Here is an 18,393-nt window from a genome sequence, read left to right as displayed (position 1 = left end):
TTGGGGTTGAATTTTAGGATTTTGGGGCCCAATCCGGGGTTTTGGGGCCGTCGCTGCGGAGGAGCAGCTGGACCAGCAGCTGGTGCCCTTCCCCCACCCCCCCCTTTTGGGATTAAGGGGATTTGGGGATTTGGGGATTTTGGGAATCCCCGGCGACCTCTGAAATCCCGAACGTCCTTCCCGGCCCCGCGGAGCCGCGGCGCCGGAACGGGATCCTGGATCCAATTCCCAAACCCCAAACGGTCCCAAACCCCGAACCCTGAACCCCAAATTGTGTCTGCAGAATCCCAAACCCCAAACAGTCCCAAACCCCAAATTGTGTCTGCAGAATCCCAAATCCCAAATCGTCCCAAACCCCAAATCCTGAATCCCAAACCCCAAATTGTGTCTGCAGAATCCCAAATCCCAAACGGTCCCAAACCCCAAATCCTGAATCCCAAACCCCAAATTGTGTCTGCTGAATCCCAAACCCCAAACGGTCCCAAACCCCAAATTGTGTCTGCTGAATCCCAAATCCTGAATCCCAAATCCCAAATCCTGAACCCCGAACCCCAAATTGTGTCTGCTGCATCCCACATCCCAAATCGTCCCAAAGCCCAAATCCTGAACCCCCAAACCCCAAATCCTTAATCCCAAATCCCAAATCCTGAATCCTGAACCCCAAACCCTGAACCCCAAATCCTGAACCCCAAACCCCAAACCCTGAACCCCAAATCCTGAACCCCAAACCCCAAACCCCAAATCCTGAGCCCCAAACCCCAAACCCTGCACCCCAAACCCTGAACCCCAAACCCTGAACCCCAAACCCCAAACCCTGAACCCCAAATCCTGAACCCCAAACCCCAAATCCTGAACCCCAAACCCCAAATCCTGAACCCCAAACCCCAAAATCTGAACCCCAAAATCTGAACCCCAAACCCCAAACCCTGAACCCCAAACCCTGAACCCCAAACCCCAAACCCTGAACCCCAAACCCTGAACCCCAAATCCTGAACCCCAAACCCCAAATCCTGAACCCCAAACCCCAAACCCCAAACCCTGAACCCCAAACCCCAAATCCTGAACCCCAAATTCTGAACACCAAACCCCAAATCCTGAACCCCAAACCCCAAATTCTGAACCCCAAACCCCAAACCCTGAACCCCAAATCCTGAACCCCAAATCCTGAACCCCAAACCCTGAACCCCAAACCCCAAATCCTGAACCCCAAACCCTGAACCCCAAACCCCAAATCCTGAACCCCAAACCCTGAACCCCAAACCCCAAATTCTGAACCCCAAACCCCAAATCCTGAACCCCAAATTCTGAACCCCAAATCCTGAACCCCAAACCCCAAATCCTGAACCCCAAACCCCAAACCCTGAACACCAAACCCCAAATCCTGAACCCCAAATTCTGAACCCCAAACCCTGAACCCCAAACCCCAAACCCTGAACCCCAAACCCTGAACCCCAAACCCCAAACCCTGAACCCCAAATCTTGAACCCCAAACCCCAAATCCTGAACCCCAAACCCCAAACCCTGAACCCCAAACCCCAAATTCTGAACCCCAAACCCCAAATCCTGAACCCCAAATCCTGAACCCCAAACCCCAAATCCTGAACCCCAAATTCTGAACCCCAAATCCTGAACCCCAAATCCTGAACCCCAAACCCCAAATCCTGAACCCCAAACCCTGAACCCCAAACCCCAAATCCTGAACCCCAAATTCTGAACACCAAACCCCAAATCCTGAACCCCAAACCCCAAACCCTGAACCCCAAACCCCAAACCCTGAACCCCAAATCCTGAACCCCAAATCCTGAACCCCAAACCCCAAATCCTGAACCCCAAATCCCAAATCCCGAACCCCAAACCCCAAATCCTGAACCCCAAATCCTGAACCCCAAACCCCAAACCCTGAACCCCAAATCCTGAACCCCAAACCCTGAACCCCAAACCCTGAACCCCAAACCCCAAATCCTGAACCCCAAATTCTGAACCCCAAACCCTGAACCCCAAACCCCAAATTCTGAACCCCAAACCCCAAATCCTGAACCCCAAACCCCAAACCCTGAACCCCAAATCCTGAACCCCAAACCCCAAATCCTGAACCCCAAATCCTGAACCCCAAACCCTGAACCCCAAACCCCAAATCCTGAACCCCAAACCCCAAACCCTGTCTGCAGAATTTTTCTGAGGCTTCAGCTGCAAAAAAATTCCCAAAATCCCAAAATTCCCAGATCTGGGAATGTGCTGGGATGGGGACAAAAATTTGGGAATGGCGGGAAAAAACGGGAAAAAGGAGGAAAAGCCAGGAAAATTTTTCCCAATTTTTCTCAATTTTCCCCAATATTTTCCCCCAAATTTCCCCCCAAATTTTCCCCGATTTTTCCCTAATTTTCCCCAATTTTTTCCCAATTTTCCCTGGATTTTTCCCAATTTTTCCAGGATTTTTCCCCTGATCTTTCCCAGATTTTCCCCTGTAATTTTCCTGTATTTTGCCCAGATTTTTCTGAATTTTTCCCCGATTTTTCCCCAATTTCCCCCAATTTTTTTTCCCAATTTTCCCTGGATTTCTCCCAATTTTTCCAGGATTTTCCCCCTGATGTTTCCCAGATTTTTCCCTGATTTTTTCCCCAATTTCCCCTGTAATTGTCCTGTATTTTCCCCAGATTTTTCCCAGATTTTTCTGAATTTTTCCCTGATTTTTTCCCCAATTTTCCCCATATTTTTCTGAATTTTTTCCCAATTTTTTCCCAGTTTTCCCTGGATTTTTCCCAATTTTTTCCAGGATTTTTCCCCTGATGTTTCCCAGATTTTTCCCTGATTTTTCCCCCAATTTCCCCCGTAATTTTCCTGTATTTTCCCCAGATTTTTCTGAATTTTTTTCTGATTTTCCCCAGGATTTTTCCCTATTTTCCCCCCAATTTTCCCCAGATTTTCCCCCAATTTTCCCCGGATTTTTCCCCAATTTTTTCCTGTTTTTTTTTTTTCTGATATTTCCCAGATTTTTCTGAATTTTTTCCCGATTTTCCCTGAATTTTTCCCCGATTTTCCCTGGATTTTTCCCTATTTTCCCCCGGATTTTTCCTGATTTTTTCCTGATTTTCCCCAAATTTTTCTCCTAATTTTTCCTGGATTTTTCCCCCCAATATTTCCCAGATATTTCTGATTTCTTTCCAGATTTTTCCCCAATTTCTCCCAGATTTTTTCCCCGATTTTCCCCAGATTTTCCCTAAATTTCCCCAGGATTTTTCATGATTTTTCCCCAGATTCCTCCCTGATTCTCCCGGACTTTTCCCAATTTTCCCCCAGATTTTTCCCTGATTTGCCCCGGATTTTTCCCGATTTTCCCGGACTTTTCCCAATTTTCCCCAGATTCTTCCCTGATTTTCCCGGACTTTTCCCAATTTTCCCTCGGATTTTTCCCTGATTTTCCCCAGATTTTTTCCCAGTTTTCCCCAGGATTTTCCCCGATTTTCCCGGATTTTTCCCGATTTCCCCCGATTTTCCCGGACTTTTCCCAATTTTCCCCGTATTCTTCCCCGATTTTCCTGGACTTTTCCCGATTTTTCCCAAATTTTCCCCGATTTTCCCGGACTTTTCCCAATTTTCCCCAAGATTTTTCCCCAATTTTCCCCAAGATTTTTCCCCAATTTTCCCCAGGATTTTTCCTGATTTTTCCCAGACTTTTCCCGATTTCCCCCAGATTTTTTCCCCGATTTTCCCCCGATTTTCCCCCGATTTCCCCCAGATTTTTTCCCCGATTTTTCCCCGATTTTTCCCCGATTTCCCCCAGATTTTTCCCCGATTTTCCCGGACTTTTCCCGATTTCCCGGTGTTCCCGCAGGGGTGTGCGGCTGCTGCGGAGCGCTCCGGCCCCGCTACAAGCGTCTGGTGGACAACATCTACCCCGAGGACCCCGAGGTGACGTCGTGGGAATTTGGGAATTTGGGATTCGGGAATTTGGGATTCGGAATTCGGGAATTTGGGGTTTTTTGGGATTTGGGATTTGGGATTTGGAGTTTGGAATTTGGGATTTGGGGTTTGGGGATGGATGGAAAACATCTACCCCGAGGACCCCGAGGTGAGAACAGGGGGATAAATGGGATTTGGGGTTTGGGATTTGGGATTTGGGGATTGCGAGTTGGGATTTGGGAAAATCCCAAATATTGGAAAGATTCGAGAATTTGGGACTTGATATTTGGGGAAATCCCGAATTTTGGGAAAATTTAGGAATTTAGGGTTTGGGATTTGCTGTCCGGAATTTTGGAACTCGAGGTTTGAGGTTTGGAATTTGGGATTTGGATTTAGGATTCGGGAATTTAGGACGTTATGATTCCCGTTATTCCTGCTGTCATTCCTGTTGTTATTCCCGAAATTCCCGGAAATACCGCGCTTCCCGTTGTTATTCCCATTGTCATTCCCGTCGTTATTCCCGGTTTTCCAGGAGGGGCTGGTGAAGTCCAACATGGAGAAGCCGTGTTCCCGTTGTCGTTCCTGTCGTCATTCCCGTCGTTATTCCCGGTGTTTTTCCAGGAGGGGCTGGTGAAGTCCAACATGGAGAAGCCGTGTTCCCGTTGTCGTTCCCGTTGTCGTTCCCGTTGTCGTTCCCGTTGTCGTTCCCGTCGTTATTCCCGGTGTTTTTCCAGGAGGGGCTGGTGAAGTCCAACATGGAGAAGCCGTGTTCCCGTTGTCGTTCCCGTTGTCGTTCCCGTCGTCATTCCCGGTGTTTTTCCAGGAGGGGCTGGTGAAGTCCAACATGGAGAAGCCGTGTTCCCGTTGTCGTTCCCATTTTTCCCGTCGTTATTCCCGGTGTTTTTCCAGGAGGGGCTGGTGAAGTCTAACATGGAGAAGCCGTGTTCCCGTTGTCGTTCCCGTTGTCGTTCCCGTCGTCATTCCCGGTGTTTTTCCAGGAGGGGCTGGTGAAGTCCAACATGGAGAAGCTGACGTTCTACGCGCTCTCGGCTCCGGAGAAGCTCGACCGCATCGGCGCTTACCTGTCCGAGCGCCTGACGCGCGACGTCGCCCGGCACCGATACGGGTACGGAGACGACCCGCGGCATTCCCGCCGCTCCCCATTCCCGGATTGCCTTCCCTAAATCCCTTCCCAAACTCCCAGATTCCCGGATTCCCAAATTCCCAGATTCCTGGGTTCCCTTCCCTAAATCCCTTCCCAAAATTTCCTTCCCACATTCCCAAAAACACAGATTCCCCAAATTCCAAGATCCCCAAATTCACACATTCCCGGATTTCCTTCCCTAAATCCCTTCCCAAATTTCCTTCCCACATACCCAGATTCCCAAATTCCCAGATGCTCAAATTCCCCAATTCCCGGATTTCCTTCCCTAAATGCCTTCCTTAAATTTCCTTCCCAAATTCCCAAATACACAAATTCCCTTCCTGTTTTGCCCTGGGTTAACCTGGGTCTGATCCCAGTGCGTTATCCCGGGATAACCGACTGTCCTGGTGCGTTATCCCGGGATAACCGACTGTCCTGGTGCTTTATCCTGGCATAACCGGCTGTCCCGGTGTTTTTATCCTGGGATAACCGGCTGTCCCGGGGTGTTTTATCCCGGGATAAGCGGTGGTGTTTGTCCCGGGTCAGGTCGGTGCGGGTGGCCATGGAGGCGCTGGACCAGCTGCTCCTGGCCTGCCACTGCCAGAGCATCGACCTGACCCATCCCGGTGCCTTATCCCGGGATAACCTGGGTCTGATCCCGGTGCCTTATCCCGGGATAACCTGGGTCTGATCCCGGTGTTTTATCCCGGGATAACCGGTGGTGTTTATCCCGGGTCAGGTCGGTGCGGGTGGCCATGGAGGCGCTGGACCAGCTGCTCCTGGCCTGCCACTGCCAGAGCATCGACCTGACCCATCCCGGTGCCTTATCCCGGGATAACCTGGGTCTGATCCTGGTGTTTTTATCCCAGGATAACCTGGGTTTGATCCCGGTGCCTTATCCCGGGATAACCTGGGTCTGATCCCGGTGTTTTATCCCGGGATAACCTGGGTCTGATCCCAGTGTTTTATCCCGGGATAACCGGTGTGTTTTTATCCCGGGTCAGGTCGGTGCGGGTGGCCATGGAGGCGCTGGACCAGCTGCTCCTGGCCTGCCACTGCCAGAGCATCGACCTGACCCATCCCGGTGCCTTATCCCGGGATAACCTGGGTCTGATCCTGGTGTTTTTATCCCAGGATAACCTGGGTTTGATCCCGGTGCCTTATCCCGGGATAACCTGGGTCTGATCCCGGTGTTTTTATCCCGGGATAACCTGGGTCTGATCCCGGTGTTTTTATCCCGGGATAACCTGGGTCTGATCCCGGTGCCTTATCCCGGGATAACCTGGGTCTGATCCCGGTGCATTATCCCGGGATAACCTGGGTCTGATCCCGGTGTTTTTATCCCGGGATAACCTGGGTCTGATCCCGGTGTTTTTATCCCGGGATAACCTGGGTCTGATCCCGGTGTTTTTATCCCGGGATAACCTGGGTCGGATCCCGGTGTTTTTATCCCGGGATAACCGGTGTGTTTTTATCCCGGGTCAGGTCGGTGCGGGTGGCCATGGAGGCGCTGGACCAGCTGCTCCTGGCCTGCCACTGCCAGAGCATCGACCTGACCCATCCCGGTGCCTTATCCCGGGATAACCTGGGTCTGATCCTGGTGTTTTTATCCCGGGATAACCTGGGTCTGATCCCGGTGCATTATCCCGGGATAACCTGGGTCTGATCCCGGTGTTTTTATCCCGGGATAACCTGGGTCTGATCCCGGTGTTTTTATCCCGGGATAACCTGGGTCTGATCCCGGTGCATTATCCCGGGATAACCTGGGTCTGATCCCGGTGTTTTTATCCCGGGATAACCTGGGTCTGATCCCGGTGCATTATCCCGGGATAACCTGGGTCTGATCCCGGTGTTTTTATCCCGGGATAACCGGTGGTGTTTATCCCGGGTCAGGTCGGTGCGGGTGGCCATGGAGGCGCTGGACCAGCTGCTCCTGGCCTGCCACTGCCAGAGCATCAACCCCTTCGTCGAGAGCTTCCTGACCATGGTGGCCAAACTGCTCGAGTCCGACAAGCCCGACCTGCAGATCCTCGGCACCAACTCCGTGAGGAAAACCCCGGAATTCCACCGGGAGGCGGGGGGGAAACGGGGAAAATCGGGGAGAAATGGGGGGGGAAACGGGGGGAAATCGGGGAAAAACGGGAAAAAACAGGGGAGAAACGGGGGAATTCCTGGAGAAAATGGGGGGAAATGGGGGAAAAACGGGGAAAATCAGGGGAGAAAGGGGGGAATTCCTGGAGAAAATGGGGGAAAAAAGGGGGAGAAATGGGGGAAAAAAAGGGGGAGAAATGGGGGGAAATTGGGGAAAAAAGGGGAAAAATCAGGGGAGAAACGGGGAATTCCTGGAGAAAATGGGGAAAAAAAGGGGGAGAAATGGGGGAAAAAAAGGGGGAGAAATGGGGGGAAATTGGGGAGAAAGGGGGGAATTCCTGGAGAAAATGGGGGAAAAAAGAGGGAGAAATGGGGGGAAAATGGGGGAATTGGGGAAAAACGGGAGAAATGGGGGAATTCCTGGAGAAAATGGGGAAAAAAGGGAAAAGCCAGGGGGAGAAATGGGGGGGGAAAATGGGGGGAAATGGGAAATACCAGGAAAAAAATGGGAGAAATGGGGGAATTCCTGGAGAAATGGGGAAAAAATTGGAAAAGCCAGGGAGAAATGGTGGAAAAACAGGGGGAAATTAGGAAATAACAGGAAAAGCCAGGGGGAGAAATGGGGGAATTCCTGGAGAAAATGGGGGAAAAAAAGGGGTAGAAATGGGGGGAAATGGGGGAAATTGGGGAAAAACGGGAAAAGCCAGGGGGAGAAACAGGGGAATTCCTGGAGAAATGTGGAAAAAAGGGAAAAGCCAGGAGGAGAAATGGGGGGGAAAACGGGGGGAATGGGGAAAAAATGCGGAAAAATTAGGGGAGAAATGGGGGAATTCCTGGAGAAAATGGGGAAAAAATGGGAAAAGCCAGGAGGAGAAATGGGGGGAAAAAAAGGGGGAAATTGGGAAAAAACGGGAAAAGCCAGGGGGAGAAACGGGGGAATTCCTGGAGAAAATGGGGGAAAAAAAAGGGGTAGAAATGGGGGAAATGGGGGAAATTGGGGAAAAACGGGAAAAAACGGGAGAAATGGGGGAATTCCTGGAGAAAATGGGGAAAAAAGGGAAAAGCCAGGGGGAGAAACGGGGGGGGGGGAAATGGGGGGAATGGGGAAAAAATGCAGAAAAATTAGGGGAGAAATGGGGGAATTCCTGGAGAAAATGGGGGAAAAATGGGAAAAAAATGGGGAAAAACCAGGGGTAGAAATGAGGGGGGAAATGGGAGGAAATTGGGAAAAAAATGGGGGAAAACCAGGGGGAGAAATGAGGGAAAAAATGGGGGGAATGGGGAAAAAATGGGAGAAAACGGGGGAGAAATGTGGGGGAAAAATGGGAGGAAATAGGGAAAAAACCAGGAAAAGCCAGGGGGAGAAATGGGGGAATTCCTGGAGAAAATGGGGGAAAAATGGGGATTTTGGAGGCAATTTTCAGGGTGATTTTTTCTGAAAAAACCTGAAAATTCCCAATTTGGGGACGGAATTCCGGGCGACTTTTGGGGCGATTTTTGGGGCGATTTTGTCTGGAAAAAACAGAAAATTCCCAATTTGGGGACGGAATACTGGGCAATTTTGGGGGGGGATTTTTTCTGAAAAAACCTGAAAATTCCCAATTTGGGGTCGGAATTCCAGGCGATTTTTGAGGCGAATTTTGGTGCGATTTTTTCTCAAAAAAAACCAGAAAATTCCAAATTTATGGTTGGAATTCCGGGCAATTTTTGAGGCGATTTCTGGGGTGATTTTTTCTCAAAAAACTTGAAAATTCCCAATTTGGGGGCGAAATTCCAGGCAATTTTTGAGGCGATTTTTGAGGCGATTTTTGAGGTGATTTTTTCTGATAAAAACAGGAAATTCCCAATTTGGGGTTGGAATTCCGGGCAATTTTTGAGGCGATTTCTGATGCGATTTTTTTCTGAAAAAACCTGAAAATTCCCAATTTGGGGTTGGAATTACGGGCGATTTTTGAGGCGATTTCTGGTGCGACTTTTTCTGAAAAAACCTGAAAATTCCCAATTTGGGGTTGGAATTCCGGGCAATTTTTGGGGCGATTTTTGGGGCGATTTTTTCTGGAAAAAACCAGAAAATTCCCAATTTGGTGTTGGAATTCCGGGCAATTTTTGAGGCGATTTCTGGTGCGACTTTTTCTGAAAAAACCTGAAAATTCCCAGTTTGGGGTTGGAATTCCGGGCGTTTTTGGGGGGGATTTTGGGGGGGATTTCCCCGCGGCCGTTCCGGCGGCGATCCCGGGTTTCCGGCGCCGTTCCCAGTTTGTGAAGTTCGCCAACATCGAGGAGGACACGCCCTCGTACCACCGCAGCTACGACTTCTTCGTGTCGCGCTTCAGCGAGATGTGCCACTCGGCGCACGGCGACCCCGACGTGCGCGACAGGTCCGCGGGAAAAGTGGGAAAAAACAGCCGGAAAACAGCCGGGGAGTAACGGGGAAAAATGGTGGGGAAATGGGGAAAAGGTGGGGAAAGCAACGGGGAAAATTGTGGGGAAAGCAACAGGGAAAATGATGGGAAAATGGGAAAAATGATGGGAAATGGGGAAAATGGTGGGGAAATGGGGAAAAGGATGGGGAAAGCAACGGGGAAAATGGGGAAAAATGGGAAAAATGGTGGGGAAATGGGGAAAAGGATGGGGAAAGCAATAGGGAAAATGACTGGAAAAACAACGGGGAAAATGGTGGGGAAATGGGGAAAAGGATGGGGAAAGCAACGGGGAAAATGGTGGGGAAAGCAACAGGGAAAATGATGGGAAAATGGGAAAAATGGTGGGGAAATGGGGAAAAGGATGGGGAAAGCAACAGGGAAAATGGGGAAAAATGACTGGAAAAACAATGGGGAAAAAGACGGGGAAAATGGGGAAAAAGATCAGGAAAATGGGAAAAATGATGGGAAAATGGGGAAAATGATGGGGAAATGGGGAAAATGATGGGAAATGGGGAAAAGGATGGGGAAAGCAACGGGGAAAATGATGGGGAAAGCAACAGGGAAAATGATGGGAAAATGGGGAAAATGGTGGGGAAATGGGGAAAAGGATGGGGAAAATGGGAAAAATGACTGGAAAAACAACAGGGAAAATGATGGGAAAATGGGAAAAATGGTGGGGAAATGGGGAAAAGGGGGAAGCAACGGGGAAAATGGTGGGGAAAATTGGGAAAATGATGGGGAAATGGGGAAAAGGATGGGGAAAGCAGTGGGGAAAATGGTGGGGAAAAGGGAAAAATGACTGGAAAAACAATGGGGAAAATGGTGGTGAAATGGGGAAAATGGTGGGGAAAGCAATGGGGAAAATAATGGGGAAATGGGGAAAATGGTAGGGAAATGGGAAAAATGATGGGGAAAAGGGAAAAATGACTGGAAAAATGGGAAAAATTATGGGGAATGGGAAAATTATGAGGAAATGGCAAAAATGATGGGGAAAACAACGGGGAAAATGATGGGGAAAGCAACAGGGAAAATGATGGGGAAAGCAACAGGGAAAATGATGGAGAAATGGGAAAAATGGTGGGGAAATGGGGAAAAGGATGGGGAAAGCAACGGGGAAAATGGGGAAAAATGACTGGAAAAACAACGGGGAAAAGGACAGGGAAAATGGGGAAAAAGATCAGGAAAATGGGAAAAATGATGGGAAAATGGGAAAAATGATGGGAAAATGATGGGGAAAACAACGGGGAAAATGATGGGGAAAGCAATGGGGAAAAGGACAGGGAAACCAACAGGAAAACCAATGGGGAAAAAGACCAGAAAAATGGGGAAAAAGATCAGGAAAATGGGAAAAATGATGGGGAAAGCAGTGGGGAAAATGATGGGGAAAATGGGAAAAATGGAGGGGAAATGGGGAAAAGGATGGGGAAAGCAACGGGGAAAATGGTGGGGAAATGGGGAAAATGGTGGGGAAATGGGAAAAATGATGGGGAAAGCAACAGGGAAAAAGACGGGGAAAAGGGAAAAATGACTGGAAAAACAACGGGGAAAAGGACGGGGAAAATGGGAAGAAAGACCAGGAAAATGGGAAAAATGAGGGGAAATGGGGAAATGATGGGGAAACAACAGGGAAAAGGATGGGGAAAAGGGAAAAATGAGTGGAAAAACAACGGGGAAAATGATGGGGAAATAGGGAAAATGATGGGGAAACCAATGGGGCAAATGACGGGGAAAGCAACGGGGAAAAGGACAGGGAAAATGGGAAAAATTATGGGGAAAACAACGGGGAAAATGATGGGGAAAGCAACAGGGAAAAGGACGGGGAAAATGGGAAAAAAGATCAGGAAAATGGGAAAAATGATGGAAAAAATAAAAGGGGAAAGGATCCAGGAGATTGGGGGAAAAAACCCAGAAAAACAACCAGAAAAATGGGAAAAACAATGGGGGAAGTGGGAAAAATGAGGGGAAAAACAACAGGGAAAAGGACGGGGAAAATGGGAAAAACAACAGGGAAAATGGGAAAAATGACTGGAAAAACAATGGGGAAAAGGATGGGGAAAATGGGAAAAAAAGATCAGGAAAATGGGAAAAATGATGGGAAAAAAAATGGGGAAAGGATCCAGGAGATTGGGGAAAAAAAAACCAGAAAAACAACCAGAAAAATGGGAAAAATTATGGGGAAAATGGGAAAAAAGATCAGAAAAATGGGAAAAACAACTGGAAAAACAAGGACGGGGAAAATGGGGAAACCAACAGGAAAACCAATGGGGAAAAAGACCAGAAAAATGGCAAAAAAGATCAGGAAAATGGGAAAAATGATGGGGAAATGGGAAAAATGATGGGGAAAACAACGGGGAAAAGGACAGGGAAAACAATGGGGAAAAGGACGGGGAAAATGGGGAAAACTATGGGAAAATCAACAGGGAAAAGGACGGCGGAAATAGGGAAAACAACGGGGAAAACAATGGGGAAAAAGACCGGGGAAAATGGGAAAAAATATCAGGAAAATGGGAAAAATGATGGGAAAACAATGGGGAAAAGGATGGGGAAAATGGGGAAAACAAGAGGAAAACCAATGGGGAAAAAGACCAGAAAAATGGGGAAAAAGATCAGGAAAATGAGAAAAATGATGGGAAAATGGGGAAAAGGATGGGAAAATGGGGAAAAGGATGGGGAAAACAACAGGGAAAAGGATGGGGGAAAATATCGGGGAAAAGGACGGGGAAAATGGGAAAAAATATCAGGAAAATGGGAAAAATTATGGGAAAACAATGGGGAAAAAGACCAGGAAAATGGGAAAAACGATGGGAAAATCAACAGGGAAAAAGGACGGGGAAAATGGGAAAAACAACAGGAAAACCAATAGGGGAAAAGACCAGAAAAATGGGAAAAAAGGACAGGAAAATGGGAAAAAGGATGGGAAAATGGGGAAAAGGATGGGGAAAACAATGGGGAAAAAGACGGGGAAAACAATAGGGAAAAGGACGGGGAAAATGGGAAAAAAAACTACCAGAAAAATGGGAAAAACAACTGGAAAAACAATGGGGAAAAGGACGGGGAAAATGGGGAAAACAGCAGGAAAACCAATAGGGGAAAAGACCAGAAAAATGGGAAAAAGGACAGGAAAATGGGAAAAAGGATGGGGAAAACAACGGGGAAATGGACGGGGAGAACAACGGGGAAAAGGATGGGGAAAATGGGAAAAAAACCTACCAGAAAAATGGGGAAAACAACTGGGAAAATGAGGAAAACATGCGGGAAAATGGGAAAAACAATGGGGAAAAGGACAGGGAAAATGGGGTTAAAAAAAAAAAAGAGGAAAAAGTACCAGAAGAATGGGGAAAACATGCAGGAAAATGGGGAAAATGACTGGAAAAACAACGGGGAAAATGGGAAAAATGATGAGGAAAATGGGGAAAAGGATGGGAAAACCACAGGGAAAAGGACAGGAAAAAACCAGGGAAAATATCTGGGAAAATGACCAGGAAAATGGGAAAAGAAACCAGAAAAACAACTGGAAAAATGGGGAAAATGTGGAAAAATGGGGGAAACAGACTGGGATCAGGAAGGGATTTGGGATCAGGAAGGGATTTGGGATCTGGAAAAGAATTTGGGATCAGGGAGAAGAATTTGGAAGCAGGGAAGAATTTGGAAGCAGGAAAAGATCGTGGGACTGGGAAAAGAATTTGGGATCAGAAAATATTTTGGGATCAGGAAGGGATTTGGGCTTGGGAAAGGATTTTGGGGTCAGGAGGGGATTTGGGATTGGGAAGGGATTTTGGGATCAGGAAAGAATTTCAGATTCACGAAAGAATTTGGGATCAGGAAGGGATTTGGGATTGGAAAAAGATTTCGGTGTCAGGCGGGGATTTGAGATCAAGAAGGGATTTGGGATCAGGAAAAGAATTTGGGATCTGGAAGGGATTTGGGATCAGGGAAAAATTTGGGATTGGGAAAAGAATTTGGGGTCAGGAAGGGATTTGGGATTGGGAAAAGATTTTGGGGTCAGGAGGGGATTTGGGATTGGGAAAAATTTGGGATCAGGAAAAGATTTTCGGATCAAGGAAAAATTTGGAATCGGGAAAAGACTTTGGGATGAGGAAGGGATTTGGGATGAGGAAAGGATTTTGGGGTCAGGAAGGGATTTGGGATCAGAAAAGTTTTGGGGATCAGGAAGGGATTTAAGATTGGGAAAAGGTTTTGGGATCAGGAAAATTTTGGGATTGGGAGAAGATTTTGGGATCGGGAAAAGACTTTGGGTGAGGAAGGGATTTGGGATTGGAAAAAGATTTTGGGGTCAGGCGGGGCTTTGAGATCAAGAAAGGATTTGGGATCGGAAAAAATTTTGGGATTGGGAAGGGATTTTGGGATCAGGAGGGGATTTGGGATGAGGAAAAGACTTTGGGATCAGGAAGGGATTTGGGATCGGGAAAGGATTTTGGGATTGGGAAAAGATTTTGGGACCAGGGAGGGATTTGGGATCGGGAAAAGAATTTGTGATTGGGGAAAGATTTTGGGACTTTGGAGGGATTTGGGATCGGGAAAAGAATTTGTGATTGGGGAAAGATTTTGGGACTTTGGAGGGATTTGGGATCGGGAAAAGAATTTGTGATCAGGAAAATTTTGGGATTGGGAAAATATTTTGGGATCTGGAAGGGATTTGGAATCAGGAAAAGAATTTGGGGTCAGGAAGGGATTTGGGATCGGGAAAGGATTTTGGGACCAGGAAGGGATTTAGGATTGGGAAAAGATTTTGGGATGAGGAAGGGATTTGGGATTGGGGAAAGATTTTGGGATCAGGAGGGATTTGGGATCAGGAAAAGATTTTGGGATCAGGAAGAGATTTGGGATTGGGGAAAGATTTTGGGATCAGGAGGGATTTGGAATCAGGAAGAGATTTGGGATCGGGAAAAGACTTTGGGCTCAGGAGGGGCTTTGGGATCAGGAGGGATTTGGGATCAGGAAAAGATTTTGGGATCAGGAAAAGATTTTGGGATCAGGAAGAGATTCGGGATCAGAAATGATTTTGGGCTCAGGAGGGGCTTTGGGATGAGGAAGGGATTTGGGATTGGGGAAAGATTTTGGGATGAGGAAGGGATTTGGGATTGGGGAAAGATTTTGGGATAACGAGGAGATTTGGGATCGGGAAATGATTTTGGGCTCAGGAAGGGATTTGGGATCAGGAAGGGATTTGGGATCAGGAGGGGATTTGGGATTGGGAAGGGATTTGGGATCGGGAAATGATTTTGGGCTCAGGAAGGGATTTGGGATCAGGAAGGGATTTGGGATCAGGAAGGGATTTGGGATCGGGTAATGATTTTGGGCTCAGGAGGGGCTTTGGGATAAGGAAGGGATTTGGGATCAGGAAGGGATTTGGGATCGGGAAAGGATTTGGGATCGGGAAAGGATTTTGGGATCAGGAAGGGATTTGGGATCGGGAAGGGATTTGGGATCAGGAAGGGATTTGGGATCGGGAAGGGATTTGGGATCAGGAAGGGTTTTGGGATCGGGAAGGGATTTGGGATCGGGTAATGATTTTGGGCTCAGGAGGGGCTTTGGGATCAGGAAGGGATTTGGGATCAGGAAGGGATTTGAGATCAGGAGGGGATTTGGGATCAGGAAGGAATTTGGGATCAGGAAGGGATTTGGGATCAGGAGGGGATTTGGGATCAGGAAGGGATTTGAGATCAGGAGGGGATTTGGGATCAGGAAGGAATTTGGGATCAGGAAGGGATTTGGGATCAGGAAGGGATTTGTGATCAGGAAGGGATTTGGGATCAGGAGGGGCTTTGTTCGGACCCGCGGGCGTTCCCCGGCAGGATCCGCATGTCCGGGATCAAGGGGCTGCAGGGCGTGGTGCGCAAGACGGTGAACGACGAGCTGCAGGCCAACATTTGGGATCCGCAGCACATGGACAAGATCGTGCCCTCCCTCCTCTTCAACCTCCAGCAGGCCGAAAACCAGGAGAGGTGCCACTTCCCGCATCCCGCCCTTGTTATCCCCGCCCTTGTTATCCCCGTTATCATTCCCCTTATCATTCCCGTTATCATTCCCCTTATCATTCCCCTTATAATTCCCCTTATCGTTCCCCTTATTATTCCCCTTATAATTCCCGTTATCATTCCCCTTATCATTCCCGTTATCATTCCCGTTATCATTCCCCTTATCATTCCCGTTATCATTCCCGTTATCATTCCCCTTATCATTCCCCTTATCATTCCCCTTATCATTCCCCTTATCATTCCTCTTATCATTCCCGTTATCATTCCCCTTATCATTCCCCTTATAATTCCCGTTATCATTCCCATTATCATTCCCGTTATCATTCCCCTTATCTTTCCCGTTATCATTCCCGTTATCATTCCCCTTATCATTCCCCTTATCATTCCCCTTATCATTCCCGTTATCATTCCCGTTATCATTCCCGTTATCATTCCCGTTATCATTCCCGTTATCATTCCCCTTATCATTCCCCTTATCATTCCTCTTATCATTCCAGTTATCATTCCCGTTATCATTCCCCTTATCATTCCCCTTATCATTCCCGTTATTATTCCTGTTATTATTCCTGTTATTATTCCCATTATTCCCGTTATTATTCCCATTATTATTCCCATTATTCCAGTTATTATTCCCATTATTATTCCTTTTATTATTCCCATTATTCCAGTTATTATTCACATTATTATTCCTGTTATTATTCCCATTATTCTCATTATTATTCCCATTATTATTCCCATTATTCCAGTTATTATTCCCATTATTAATCCTTTTACTATTCCCATTATTCCAGTTATTATCCCCATTATTATTCCTGTTATTCCCATTATTGTTCCTGTTATTATTCCCGTTATTATTCCCATTATTATTCCCATTATTATTCCCGTTATTCCATTATTATTCTCGTTATTATTCCCGTTATTATTCCTGTTATTCCCATTATTATTCCCAATATTATTCCCATTATTCCAGTTATTATTCCCATTATTATTCCCATTATTATTTCTGTTAAACCCATTGTTATTCCCATTGTTATTCCCATTATTATTCCCATTATTATTCCCATTATTCTTCCCAATATTATTCCTGTTATTCCCACTATTACTCCCATTAGTATTCCCATTATTACTCCTGTTATTATTCCCATTATTCCATTATTATTCCCACCATTATTTCTGTTATTATTCCCGTTATTCCTGGCATTATTCCTGGCATTATTCCCGTTATTCCCTTCATTATTCCCATTATTATTCACGTCATTATTCCCATTGTTATTCCCAATATTTTTCCCGTTATTCCCATTATTATTCCCATTTTTATTCCCGTTATTGTTCCCGTTATTATTCCCATTATTATTCCCGTTATTATTCTAGTTATTCCCATTATTATTCCCATTATTATTCCTGTTATTATTCTCGTTATTAATATTATTATTCTCGTTATTATTCCCGCCATTATTCCCATTATTATTCCTTTATTTTATTATTCTCATTATTATTATTTTCATTATTTTAATATTCTCATTATTATTTCTGGCGGCGGCCGAGCGCTGTTAATGAATGAATAACGATTGTCTGTGTTATTAATGACTGCCGTTAATGAATGTATTAATGAATGGATGTACTAATGAATGAATGTATTAATTAATTAATTGATTAATGAATTTGGCCGCAGCCGCTGGGCGGAGGAGCCGCGGGAGGGCCCCGGGGCGGCGGCCGAGCGCTGTTCATGAATGAATGAACAATTACCTGGGTTATTAATGACTGCCGCTAATGATTGAATGAATGAATGAATGTATTAATGAATGTATTAATTAATTAACTGATTAATGAATTTGGCCGCAGCCGCTGGGCGGAGGAGCCGCGGGAGGGCCCCGGGGCGGCGGCCGAGCGCTGTTAATGAATGAATGAACAATTACCTGTGTTATTAATGACTGCCGTTAATGAATGGATGAATGGATGAATGGATGTATTAATTGATTAATTAATTAATTGATTAATGAATTTGGCCGCAGCCGCTGGGCGGAGGAGCCGCGGGAGGGCCCCGGGGCGGCGGCCGAGCGCTGTTCATGAATGAATGAACAATTACCTGTGTTATTAATGACTGCCGTTAATGAATGGATGAATGGATGAATGGATGTATTAATTGATTAATTAATTGATTAATTAATTTGGCCGCAGCCGCTGGGCGGAGGAGCCGCGGGAGGGCCCCGGGGCGGCGGCCGAGCGCTGTTAATGAATGAATGAACAATTACCTGTGTTATTAATGACTGCCGCTAATGATTGAATGAATGAATGAATGTATTAATGAATGTATTAATTAATTAACTGATTAATGAATTTGGCCGCAGCCGCTGGGCGGAGGAGCCGCGGGAGGGCCCCGGGGCGGCGGCCGAGCGCTGTTAATGAATGAATGAACAATTACCTGTGTTATTAATGACTGCCGCTAATGATTGAATGAATGAATGAATGTATTAATGAATGTATTAATTAATTAATTGATTAATGAATTTGGCCGCAGCCGCTGGGCGGAGGAGCCGCGGGAGGGCCCCGGGGCGGCGGCCGAGCGCTGCCTGCGGGAGCTGCTGGGCCGCGCCGCCTTCGGCAGCATCAAGAACGCCGTGAGGCCCCTGCTCGTGTCAGTGCCCGCGGAAACGGGGCAGAAACCGGCGGAAACGGGAAACACGGGGGAAACGGGGAAAAATGGGGGAAATGGGGGAAAATGGGGGGAAATGGGGGAAAACGGGGGGAAATGGGGGAAAACGGGGGAAAATGGGGGAAATGGGGGAAAAACAGAGAAAAACGGGGGAAAACAGAGAAAAACGGGTCAAAAATGGGG

At 47.0% G+C, this 18,393-nt stretch overlaps 1 protein-coding gene and 1 long non-coding RNA gene across 2 annotated transcripts in view; both read left to right on the top strand.

The window, feature by feature from the left end:
• Nucleotides 1–3,855: 3,855 nt before the first annotated feature.
• On the top strand, nucleotides 3,856–5,658 carry LOC128785166 (uncharacterized). Its single transcript, XR_008429782.1, has 3 exons — nucleotides 3,856–3,909; nucleotides 4,899–5,026; nucleotides 5,591–5,658. It is a non-coding gene; the product is annotated as an uncharacterized LOC128785166 (long non-coding RNA).
• Nucleotides 5,659–5,799: 141 nt separating this feature from the next.
• Nucleotides 5,800–18,393, top strand: part of EFR3B (EFR3 homolog B) — a 13,007-nt gene continuing 413 nt past the window's right edge. Inside the window, exons 1-8 of the mRNA XM_053937553.1 lie at nucleotides 5,800–5,900; nucleotides 6,049–6,165; nucleotides 6,530–6,646; nucleotides 6,938–7,088; nucleotides 9,392–9,513; nucleotides 15,375–15,524; nucleotides 18,076–18,175; nucleotides 18,371–18,380. Coding sequence (XP_053793528.1) covers nucleotides 5,800–5,900; nucleotides 6,049–6,165; nucleotides 6,530–6,646; nucleotides 6,938–7,088; nucleotides 9,392–9,513; nucleotides 15,375–15,524; nucleotides 18,076–18,175; nucleotides 18,371–18,380 — 868 coding nt within the window. The remainder of the gene's footprint in view (nucleotides 5,901–6,048; nucleotides 6,166–6,529; nucleotides 6,647–6,937; nucleotides 7,089–9,391; nucleotides 9,514–15,374; nucleotides 15,525–18,075; nucleotides 18,176–18,370; nucleotides 18,381–18,393) is intronic.

This window comes from Vidua chalybeata, chromosome 3 (assembly GCF_026979565.1).
Source record: "Vidua chalybeata isolate OUT-0048 chromosome 3, bVidCha1 merged haplotype, whole genome shotgun sequence".
Taxonomy (NCBI): domain Eukaryota; kingdom Metazoa; phylum Chordata; class Aves; order Passeriformes; family Viduidae; genus Vidua; species Vidua chalybeata.
Note: the sequence above shows the minus strand (reverse complement) of the source record. Positions and strands in the feature narration are given on the sequence as shown.